At 46.0% G+C, this 12,385-nt stretch overlaps 1 protein-coding gene across 3 annotated transcripts in view; it reads right to left on the minus strand.

Annotated features, from left to right (window-relative positions):
* The window catches only part of LOC141587212 (ent-kaurenoic acid oxidase-like), a 52,827-nt gene that overhangs the window by 22,334 nt on the left and 18,108 nt on the right, over positions 1 to 12,385 (minus strand). For 2 of the 3 annotated variants that reach the window (XM_074408663.1, XM_074408664.1), the window contains exons 2-4: positions 1,229 to 1,553; positions 975 to 1,124; positions 217 to 477 (exon numbers count right to left, since the gene is read on the minus strand). In XM_074408663.1, the coding sequence (XP_074264764.1) occupies positions 217 to 477; positions 975 to 1,124; positions 1,229 to 1,553 (736 nt within the window). The remainder of the gene's footprint in view (positions 1 to 216; positions 478 to 974; positions 1,125 to 1,228; positions 1,554 to 12,385) is intronic. The other variant, XM_074408665.1, reaches the window with a different exon arrangement.

The raw sequence follows: 12,385 nt of genomic DNA on the forward strand, positions 1-12,385 counted from the left end.
TTCCACCCTCTTACGCTACTCCGTGGGAGAATCCACCAAATTGAAATAAGCTCGAGTCAAGTTTAACAATAGTATTTGTGTTCTTTATAATACAATATACAATACCCGACATATATAATTAAGAAAATTGCAGTACAAGTTTAAAGAGGATATATCAATAGAAACAATCATTTAAGATTATTGAGAGTGATAGCTAAAGAAAACAGAATAAATTACCCGAACTTTTTGAAGGACATGAGGATTCTTGGCTAGAAAGTACATAGACCAAGTAACGGGAAATGCAATGCCAATATGGCCTATCGCAATACTGCTCAAAACATTATCTATCACCTCCTCCTCGCTTAAATAATGTTTCCCTTCTTTATCCTTGGCTTGCATCAATCTATCCATCATATCACTTGTTTCCCCTATTTTATTACCCTCGTTTTTTTTCTTCTTCAATTGCAACTTTAGTTTCTTGGTAAGCTTCTTTCGACACTATTTGACAAAGCATAAATTATATCGGTTTTATATAATAATAAATGAGAAATCATCAAAAGGAAAGAGTATTTATCTAATTTGTTCTCGAAGTAATTCTTTATACGTCCCAATTACTTGTTTAGTTATTCTATTATGATTCAGTGTAAGTAAATTAATGAGATAAAATTAAATGAGAATAGGTAATTCTTTTTGTGAGATTATACTACTCTGATAACAAATTAGTAGTTTATACATTTTTATTCAATTATATATGCTCTATTAAATTTCAAATAAAACTATACTAAAATTTTAAAAGTAGAAATGTATGAGAGAGCGATAAATTTTATGAAGGAAAAATAACCGAACCACTAATTGTTAATACAACCTATAAAAAGTTGAATAACTTTGTAAGTTTGCTTAATAACTTCATAAAGAAGCTCCCAATCTAAGTAGATTTTTTGTTAATTCATATACAATAACTGATTTTAGTCCTATAAAGAGGATAAGAAAGACACCTGGAGGGCATGACGATAAGGCGTTCCAGGAAAGTTCCATGGCTGAGCTCTTATTCCTTCTGTAACTGCTGAGAATAACTCCTCAAGATCATCTATTTCAGGAGCTATTTCTAGACTAGCCATGTACCTTGCCATAAACTCCAGTGCTACCTATATTTCATGTACGACAACATCTATCATATATGAGAACGGTTTTAAAAGTAAATAAATGATGGATACGAAGGAAATATTGAACTAGGTGTTAATTTTGTTACCCTTTTTGTTTGAAAGAAGGTATTTATTTGGCCAATTTGAGACCATGAATGAAGAGCAGCTACGATACAAGGCTGGACTTGTTGTGCAATTAGAGAAAGGGCGTCACGATGGTTGAACTCAGTTGAGAGGAGGCCCTTGATAAGTTGATGACGTGATCCATGAATAGTTATTACTGAATGAGATCCTAGTACTTCACTGGATGGCCAACCTTGTTTAAATCCCGTAGTCGACGTTAGTATTCTTTTGCAAAGTGATGGTGAGCATGCTATTATGGCTGGAGATCCGTATAGGAACGTCTTATAAGCCCCTACATTCTTCCCGTACCTATACTCTTAAAATTTATATGTTAAAACATATCAAGACATTCGATATATCAATTAAAAGAAACGAAGGATGTGTTTTCTCGATTACAGAACCATTATGAAGTTCACTTTGACTGTTGATTGAAATATTGATTGTATTACTTTCTCTCACATAATAATTATAGACTTGATAACCTAAATTTAGTAGTATATTTTTGTTTAGAATTTTCAAAAAGATTTAAAAGTTGTCTGGTCCTTAAAATTGTAATAATTTTTAATTATTGAACCGCGTAAGAGCAAGTCCAATGGTTTGGCTTAGGGACTTGCTTGCAATTTTTTAAAATTGTAAGCAAGTGGCTAAACCATTGGACAAGACATATAGGGAAAGCTTAAACCAAGAAACCGTTAAGCTAGTAGCTTAAATGACCCTACCACAAAATTCAACCAATAGAAATTAGTTTGCTTAATTAACATATGAGTCAAGCTAGTTAAACTTTTGGCTAAACCATTGAATGAATTAGTAGCTCAAAAATCAACTAGCTTAAAATGTGATGTGGCAATGGTAAGCTAGTTGAAACTAGCTTACCATTGGACTTGCTCTAATATACTTGATCAAGATGAAAAAGTCTGGACGATGGAGGCAGGGCCGTCTAATGAGTTTGAGAGGCCTTGTTCTAAATGCCATGGAAACCCGAAAATATAAGGAACGGTATTGTATATTATAGATTTCATTCAAATCAATACAAAATGCTCCATATTTTCAATTGAGCCAAAAACTCATTACTCTTTGGTTCTGGATTATGATCGAGTAAAGAAAATGGCTTACTAAAGTTGTTGTTGTATTCAAAGCAAAACAAAAAAATCATTTTTTTATAAGATATGAAATAGAGATCGTGTATTTTAAGACCTTTTTATGTTATAGGATTCTATTAGTCAATATATCTTGTTGATATTTTGTTGATATTATGTACCTGTTTAGTAGATTGAGTCCTAATTGTATGGTTGTAAATTAGGCTAGAATATAGGCTTTTAGTTGTATCCTTCTTATAAATATGTATAACATCATTTACCCTAATCAAGGGATTTAACCACTTTCATGGTATCAGGCTATTCACATTGATCCTCCTGTACCTCGTTTTGCCCCTGGCAAGCGCCGTCGTCCTATCACCTCGCCCTAGCCTCACGCTACGATGGTCGAAGGTGACACCTCGGCTCCCAAACCCTCCCTCCATCCCGTCTACACCGTTACCAATATTCAGAATAAGGTACGTGTGCTCGACGGCGTCAAAGTATCCTATGCCTCGTGGGTGAATCTTTTCACCCTTCATGCCCGTGGATACAAGGTCCTTCACCATATTGACGATAAACCTGCCCCTGCGAAGAATGATCCGTTGTACGATGTGTGGTACGAAATCGATGCTCACGTTTTACAATGGATCTACGGCACATTGTCGGACGAGTTGTTGCCTCGTGTACTTGAACCCGATTCTACCGCGCAAGAAGCATGGAATCGTGTCAAAAACATCTTTCTCAACAACAAGGGGGCTCGGGCTGCAAGTCTTGAGAGCGAATTCAATAGCCTCAAGCTCGGTAAATTTCCATCGTTTGATGCCTATTGTCAGCGTTTGCGCGAACTATCCGGCCAATTGAAAGACGTCGGTGCCGCCGTCACTAATCAACGATTGGTTATTCAGATGGTTCGTGGATTACCCAAGGAATACGATACCGTGGCAGCGTATATCAATCAAACGTTGGCCAATTTCGAGACAGCCCGAAGCATGATCGAATTGGAAAATCACCGTCAGTCAAGCCGTGAAGAGACCACTGCCTTGGTAGCTCCGACTGCCGAGAACCGTGATGGGGATGATGCCCCTCCACCACCCCGCAACAGTAAACGGTCTTATGGAGGTAAACGCAGCAACAACAAAGGTGGTGTTTCTCGCTACCAGTCGAAGACCTCCTCCTCCTCTGTTTCTGGAAATCAGGGCTTTCAATGGGGCTCACCGCCACCGTGGCCTGGTCCCTGGACACCACCGCCATGTCCATACCCCACCTACCCTGGGTGGACAGCCCCGTGGCAACCGTGGCCTACCCCTGGTGTCCCCTCTGGCTCTCGTTACGGCCCTAATCGTGGTAGTTCGCGTCAATCGAACTCGTCACAGGGACAGGCACACGTTGCCTCTGATGAAGGTCAGCCGTCCCAGCTAACGGATTTGGCCCAGGCTTTCGCTGCTCTTCAGATGCAGCCGTATACTTCTAGTCCATTTTATATGGACACTGGTGCTTCTACGCATCTAAGTTCCGACGCAGGTATGTTTCCCTCTCCGCTCAATTCTAGTTCGATACGTTATATTTATGTCGAAAATGGTGCACGCATTCCCGTTCGTGGGTCAGGTCACACAACCATACCCAACTCAAACCGAACCCTTCACCTTAATAATGTCCTATACACGCCCCATATTATTAAAAACCTTGTGTCTGTTCGACAATTTACTAAAGAAAACAATGTTTCCGTCGAATTTGATCCGTGTGGTTTTTCTGTGAAGGATTTAGCGAATGGCAATCTGATTCTGAGGAGCAATAGTGACGGTGACTTGTACCCCGTGTCAGCCGAGTCCTCCACGAAGTCCTCCGCCACCAAAACGCTCCTTCTTGCTTTGTCTTCCGATGTCTGGCATTCCCGTCTTGGTCATCCGGGTGCCAATATTTTAAATTTTCTTAAGTCCAAGTCTAATATTGCTTGTAGTAGTTTATCGAACTCTTCTTTGTGTCATTCATGTCAAATAAGTAAGCACAAACGATTGCCATTTCATGATTCATTTTCTACTACTATTGCTCCATTCGATATTATTCATAGTGACTTATGGACTTCGCCCATCACGAGTAAAGCAGGTTACAAATACTACCTCATTCTCATCGATAATTTCACACAATTCGTATGGGTGTACCCTCTGAAATTTAAATCTGAAACATTTGATAAATTCTTGAATTTTCGTACCTATGTCATGACACAATTTCAGCGTCCCATTAAAGCTTTTCAATGCGATTTAGGTCGGGAATTTGACAATCATGAGTTTCGAAATTTTGCTGATAAAAACGGCCTTTGCTTCTGTTTTTCGTGCCCACAAACCTCCTCACAAAATGGTAAGGCCGAGCGTATGATACGTCGAATTAATGAAATTGTCCTTGCCCTCCTCCATCACTCCTCTACGCCACTCCCATTTTGGGTCGATGCTTTGCATACGGCCGTTCACCTCCACAACATATTGCCCACCAAAATCCTACATTTTCAATCACCCACTTCCGCTCTTTTCCACAAGAATTCCTCCTACTCCCACCTCCGTGTCTTTGGGTGCGCCTGCTATCCTAACTTGTCCTCTAAACGTCCACACAAACTCGCACCCCGCTCCACTAAATGTGTTTTCATTGGTTATCCACAAGAATTTCGTGGCTACAAATGCTTTGATGTCGCTAGTGGTAAGCTTATCATCTCGCGTCACGTTACCTTTGACGAGTTAGTGTTCCCATTTGCTCAATCCTCATCGACTAACCCGAGCCCTATACCCCACCTTGACCCGTCCCAATCCACCCTTTCTCCTGCCATCATCGATGCATTCACCCAACCTCTCACGAACCCTGCCCCAACCCCACCAGCCTCACCTCGTACCCCTGCCACGTCCCCTCACCCTAACCCGACACCTCCCACTACTCCTCAACCTACTCCATCTCCTCCCCACACCACACCACCACCACCACCCCCTCCCCCACCACCACCTCCCAAACACCGAGACCATACTATGAGCACCCGTGCCATGCATGGCATATTCAAACCCAAAATACCCACCTCCCTAGCTGCCTCCTCCAAACCCGAAATATCCCCTATTCCCAAGTCCCCTAAACTCGCCCTCTTCGACCCGAATTGGCATGTTGCCATGTCCGATGAGTATCGCGCTTTAATTGAGAACAATACATGGGAATTGGTACCGCGTCCTACTAATGCTCCCGTTATTCGGTGCCTTTGGCTATTTCGTCATAAATTTAAGTCTGACGGTTCTTTGCAGCGTTACAAGGCTCGCCTTGTTGTTAATGGTAAATGTCAGCAGGTTGGTATTGACTGCGATGAGACTTTTAGCCCGGTTGTCAAACCCGCTACTATCCGTACCGTGCTAAGTCTTGCTACTTCCCGCGCCTGGCCAATCCATCAATTGGATGTCAAGAATGCATTTTTACATGGTGATCTGGTTGAAACGGTTTATATGCACCAACCGCCAGGTTTTGTTGATCCCTCGTCTCCTCATCATGTTTGTCGCCTTCGAAAGTCACTATATGGTCTAAAACAGGCCCCTCGGGCTTGGTATCATCGGTTCGCGACATTTATTCAAACTCGGGGATTTCGTAGTAGCATTTGTGATCAGTCTTTATTTATCTATCGTGATGGCACTAATTTGGCTTACTTGCTATTATATGTTGATGATATCGTCTTGACAGCTTCCAATCCTTCTCTACTTCGCCGCATCATACGTGCCTTATCGTCTGAGTTTGCTATGACTGATCTTGGGAAGCTCAACCATTTTCTTGGGATACAGGTTACTCGTAACAAGGCAGGCCTTTTTCTTTCACAAGCCCAATATGCCTGTGATATCCTTAATCGCGCTTCAATGGGCTCCTGTAATCCCGTCAGTACCCCTGTTGAACCCGGTGCTAAACTGTCCTCCTCGGCTGGACAACCATTATCCGACCCGACATTGTATCGGAGCCTTGCCGGTGCTCTCCAATATCTCACTATAACCAGGCCCGATATTACTTATGCGGTTCAACAGGTATGTCTTTTTATGCACGCTCCCCGTGAGTCACATTTTCAATTTCTCAAACGTATACTACAGTATATAAAGGGCACTCTTGATCATGGCTTGACTATATCCAAATCCGTCTGCAATACTCTTACTGCTTATTCTGATGCCGATTGGGCGGGGTGTCCTGACTCACGACGGTCGACTTCCGGCTACTGTGTTTTTCTCGGTGATAATTTAGTGTCTTGGTCCTCAAAACGCCAACCCACTATTTCCAAATCCAGTGCCGAAGCCGAGTATAGGGGTGTAGCTAATACGGTTGCCGAGACTTGCTGGTTACGTAACTTACTCTTTGAACTACATGTTCCTATTACCCGCGCCAGCCTTGTGTACTGTGACAATATTTCTGCTGTTTATCTCTCCGGCAATCCTGTGCAACATCAGCGAACTAAACATATTGAAATCGACATTCACTTTGTTCGCGAAAAAGTCCGCGTTGGTACCGTCAAAGTCCTCCATGTTCCAGCTGAATATCAATACGCGGACATTTTCACTAAAGTCCTTCTTAAACATCTTTTCACACGGTTTCGATCCAGCCTTAGCGTTTGCTCCGCTCCCGCTCCGACTGCGGGGGTGTATTAGTCAATATATCTTGTTGATATTTTGTTGATATTATGTACCTGTTTAGTAGATTGAGTCCTAATTGTATGGTTGTAAATTAGGCTAGAATATAGGCTTTTAGTTGTATCCTTCTTATAAATATGTATAACATCATTTACCCTAATCAAGGGATTTAACCACTTTCAGATTCGGTTCTAAAAACACCTTAAAATCCGCTTAAACGGTCCTGGATGGAGGAAATAAAAGTACCATATGAAAAATAAAGTATTCCCCAAATACAGGGATCCTCAAATGACCCGTTGGCAATTCAATTTAGCATTCAATAACTTACGCCTAGCCTTAACCGAGGTTGCATACTAATATACATAACTCATTCGACGACCAAAAGAGACATGTTATAAGGGCATTAGCAATAGACAAACCTTTAATAGGTTTGTTCTCATGTCATATAAGATAATATACAAATTCATTTAATCACAAACCTCATACCAACAATAGATAAACCTCTCCAAGGTTCATAACATGACCCACTATACTATTTCTTCTCTCACATTCTCTCTCCACAAACATGTATATATACTATATTGTAAGGGCATCCACAATAGAGGTTTGTCAACAAAGGTTTGTGTAGTTTTTAGAGGTTTGTTGACAAACCTCTCTATTGTTGGTAACGGTGGTTGAGGTTCATAGATGAGAATTGTTACATATTTGTATACAGGTTTGTGGGATGACATGGCAAGTGGTGGTCCCTAAAATGTACCCAACATATGAGAGAAAATAAATGAATAATTTAAAGTGGGTCCTATAACATAAACCTGGAAAAGGTTTGTCTATTGTTATGTATGGGTTTGTTATTGGAGAGGTTTGTTAATGATGGGGCATATTCTGCACCCTCTGACCAAGTCAACACATTGAGCAAGGTCAAAGATATCCACAGCAAAGTCAACGACTTAGACAGCTTAACCGACGCAAAGCATGTCGGCCTGTCTCTTATGCTTCGGTCGGGGGGCAGACTAGCCGGTAGGGGCACATATCCGCGAACTCATATCCAAGACCCCTCGGCGAGTCAACGGGATCCGCCGGCCTGCCATAGGTCCCTCGGCCGAGGGTAGCTCAGTCTTTCCACCTGCTAGCCACTTGGCCACTTGGCCACTACGTGACAAAAGGGGAAAGTCTATAAATACTCCTCAACCCTCATTGAGGAAAGGATCCACAACTTAACCTAAGAATCACTATTCATCTGGTAATATCTTCCTTATCTCTCTACAATACATACTTCGCCAAGTAACCACAACTTACCCCTCTAAGTTACTGACTTGAGCGTCGGAGTGAGTTCGCTCGGTCCAAAGCCGAGCCCTCAGTTTGTTCACTGTTTCAGGAGACCGAAAGGAGAAGCCAACCAAAGACGTCATTCTACAAGCACGGGTGGTAACAAATAATCGCTCCGGAATTACACCGAAACAATTGGCGCGTCGTGGGAAAAGATACTAGAAGCTAGTCACATTCATTCCCAAACAAAAAAAAAAAACAAAAACCCACCCAAAAAGCTAAGAAGATGTCAAAACAACAAGAGGTATTCGTGACTGACGAAACCAAATTCTACCATGAGGATACCGTCCACAATTCTGGTGTTGCGCAGCCCTCCACCGCCTAGTAATTCAGCCGGAGTACGGGATGCCAATAATACCAGATACGCCACGCCCGCCGACCGGTCACCATCATGGGACACGTGGTCGAGGCAAAGCAAAGCGAAGCTACTCCTGGACCTAATTAGTAGTACGCCGTCTCACACTGTCACACCGACAAGAGCGGCGGAACCCGTCCAGGAGACCAGGGCCCGTAATGTGACTCCAAGAGACTTGAACGGAACACTGGAAGAAGCTGGCCCTGTCAAGACGCCGGGGGAGCCCAGAGCGCTAGTGGCAGACCTAAGTCCTTCCCGCACTCACGGGAGGACGGCGTCGCCGCAAAGACCGACGAGGCATTCCCGGAGGAGTGAAAGAAGTCCGACTTACCTGAGTCGGAGAAGAAGCCCGACTCACCAGAGTCGGAGAAGAAGCCCGACTCACCAGAGTCGGGGAAGAAGCCCGACTCACCAGAGTCGGGGAAGAAGCCCGACTCACCAGAGTCGGAGAAGAAGCCCTTCCCGCCACGGGGAGGGGAGCCGGACTAGGGGTGCGAGGAGTCGATCGCCGCGTGTCGTTCGACACGTGGTCAGACAGCCCCTCAGCACCTACGTCTTAGAGACCCCGGTGCCGACTAAGCTAAAGCTGCCACCCATAGCATACAAAGGAGAAGGCGACCCGACCGACCACGTTGAGGCTTACGAGTCTCACATGTCGGTATGGGAGCAACCCGACGAGGTTTGGTGCCGAGTCTTCCCAACGACACTGCATGGGATGGCACAAAGTTGGTACTGAGGGGCTACCCGACGGGTCGGATATCTTTACGCCGACATAAAGGACACATTCCTAGCCCAGTATTCTTGCAACAAGAGGAGGGCCGTGGAGACCTCGGACCTCCTGACTATCAGACAGGAGGGAGGCGAGTCTCTCCGAAGTTATGTGAAGAGGTTCGACGCCAAGGTTCAGCAGATTCGTGAGCTGAACAGCGAACTGGCAGCCTTCGCGCTGATGAAAGGCCACCCGAGAGGAGACCTAAAAAATGAGCTCATCAAGTGCGGCGGCCTGAACCTAGACTCCGCCAGGAAGATGGCCGATCAGGCCATAAAAGTGGAGGACTACCACAAAACCTGGGTAGGCCCCAGCGAGGCTGGGCACTCAGAGAGAAAGAGTCGCCGGGAGGATAACCCGGATGAAGGACGCCGTGACAATAATAGGTCACGATCTGACGGGTCCACCAGAAAGCAAAACTCGGCGGGCGCCGGGGGGAATTCAGGACCGTACTACCAGAAGCGGTTCAATGGCCACACCCCCTTGGTCGTATCTGCCGCCGAGGTCTTCGCCTTGAGCAAGCACGAGGGCCAGAAGTGGGAAAGGCCCCCCAAGCCGAAGGGAGACGGTGACACGAGCCAGTACTGTGAGTACCACGGCCACACCGGTCACCTTATCGACAACAGCGCGCATCGAAGAATGCCATCGAAGAGCGATCCGGAAGGGGAGCCTCGACAAATATGTCGCCAAAGGCCAAAAAGGCGCGTCGGCGGCTCGAATAAAAAATCCGTCTTCGAACGGATAGGAGTAATCAATGTTGTCATCGGGGGCAACGAGAACGGTGGGTCCGCTCATGGGCACAAACGGCACCTGAACGAGCTGTATCAGGCCATCAACTTTGTGCCCAAAACAGCGGCCACCGCTTCCAACATCCCCGATATAACCATTGGGAAGAAGGACTACGAGGGAGTCATCGCCCCTCACAGCGACCCACTTGTAGTCCACTTGGACATATCCAACCACCTAGTCAAGAGGTACCTGATTGACACAGGCACCTACACGAACATTATGTTCAGGGAGTGCTTTCAGGGGCTCGGCCTGAAGATTGAGGACCTGAGCCCCTGCACCAATCCGCTGTACAGTTTCTCTGGGGCCGGCCTGGTACCCCTGGGGTCAATCAGACTGCCAGTAATGTTCGGCGAGGGAGATGCGGCTAAGAATATCCTGGCAGAGTTCGTGGTCATCGACGGCTCGTCCGCCTACAACGTTCTCATAGGCCGAGTCACTCTGAGCGAGGCCGACGCAGCAATGTCCATCCGGGCCCTGACACTAATGTATGTCTCGGACCGGGGGGAAGCGCATAAGCTCGTCTCCAAGAACGAGAAGGACGAGGTGGTCAACACCCAGATATCCGCCAGAGGGTGCAACATGCAATCCCTCAAAGTGGCAAAGCAGTCAGAGAAGGGGAAGAGCCCATCCTTGCAGCAGGAGGAAGACCCGATGAATACCAACGTCGGCATGGTTGGAGGAACCCCGACCGACCAAGAAGAACAACATCCCGGCATATGGGAAATAACTACTGGCGGGTCACCCACGGCGAACAGCACAGGAGCCGGCATCTTTATCACCAGCCCAAACGGAGACGTGTTTGAGCACGCCTTAAAATTTACCTTCTCGGCCTCAGACAACGGATCCAAATACGAGGCGGTGATAAAGGGAGTCGAGTTAGCTAGGGCTGCCGGGGCGGAGCACGTCGTGGTAAAAACATGCTCACTACCGGTGGCCAACCGAATCAGGGGAGAGTATGGGGCTCGAGACGATGGGATGGTAAGATACCTGGAAAGGATAAAAGCCGACACCGCCAAATTGAAGTCCTTCCAGATACAGTACATTCCCAGGTCCGACGCTCTCTCAAAACACACCGGCTGACAGACATGGAGGGTGCGCCTTTGATAAGCCATTGGGACGGACAATCTCGGGAAAAATTTTGTATAGCGGCGGAGGTGCCCGAGACAACTGTGGGCACCCCGACGCATGTTTATATCTAATGAAGAATCATCCAAGTTTCCACCAAAGTGTTCAGTTCCCCCCATAGTCACTATCAAGAAACAGGCACCACGGCAGTCACCCCAAGAAGTAGACGCTACGGCAGTCACCCCAAGAGGTAGACGCCGCAGCAGTCACTCCAAGAGGTAGACGCCACGGCAGTCACTATCAAGAAACAGGCGCCACGGCAGTCACCCCAAGAAGTAGACGCTACGGCAGTCACCCCAAGAGGTAGACGCCGCAGCAGTCACTCCAAGAGGTAGACGCCACGGCAGTCACCATCAAGAAACAGGCGCCACGGCAGTCACTCCAAGAGGTAGACGCCACGGCAGTCACTATCAAGAAACAGGCGCCACGACAGTTACCCCAAGAAGTAGACGCTACGGCAGTCACCCCAAGAGGTAGACGCCGCAGCAGTCACTCCAAGAGGTAGACGCCACGGCAGTCACTATAAGGAAGCAGGCGTTACGGCAGCCACTACCAGCGCATAGATTGATACTGCAAAGCGACCAAAGATGCCTTAGGAACGTTAAACACAGTTGAGATACGCATTCTAACTGCCTCGGTCAGACCGAGGTAGAAACAAAAGAAGCGCTCAATTAATAACGTAAGAAGACAACTCAGACGAAGACAAGAAAAGACCTCGGCCAAGCCAGAGGCAAAATAAGCAAACTCTTATTAAAAATGATAACAGGTTACAAGTGAGGAAAATACAGACGACGGCCGTCCCCATAGGGATAAGCCAAAACACAACCTACCAAAGTTGTACAAAATACAAGGAAAAGAAAAGCAAAAGGTTACAAACGTATCATTTAAGCGCCAAAAGATGGCAGGGAGGAAAGGCCTAATAATTGGCTCCACGACTACTGGCTATCCGAGACGCCGGGTGAGCCGGTGACGACCGCCCGTCGTCTCCTATGCCTGTTCTTTGCTTGCCATCGCGGCGGTAGCAAAGCACCATCTTTGATGGGCGACCCAGAAGCTTTCTCAGCAGCCTCAGCTTT

Source organism: Silene latifolia, chromosome 6 (genome assembly GCF_048544455.1).
Source record: "Silene latifolia isolate original U9 population chromosome 6, ASM4854445v1, whole genome shotgun sequence".
In the NCBI taxonomy this organism is placed as follows: domain Eukaryota; kingdom Viridiplantae; phylum Streptophyta; class Magnoliopsida; order Caryophyllales; family Caryophyllaceae; genus Silene; species Silene latifolia.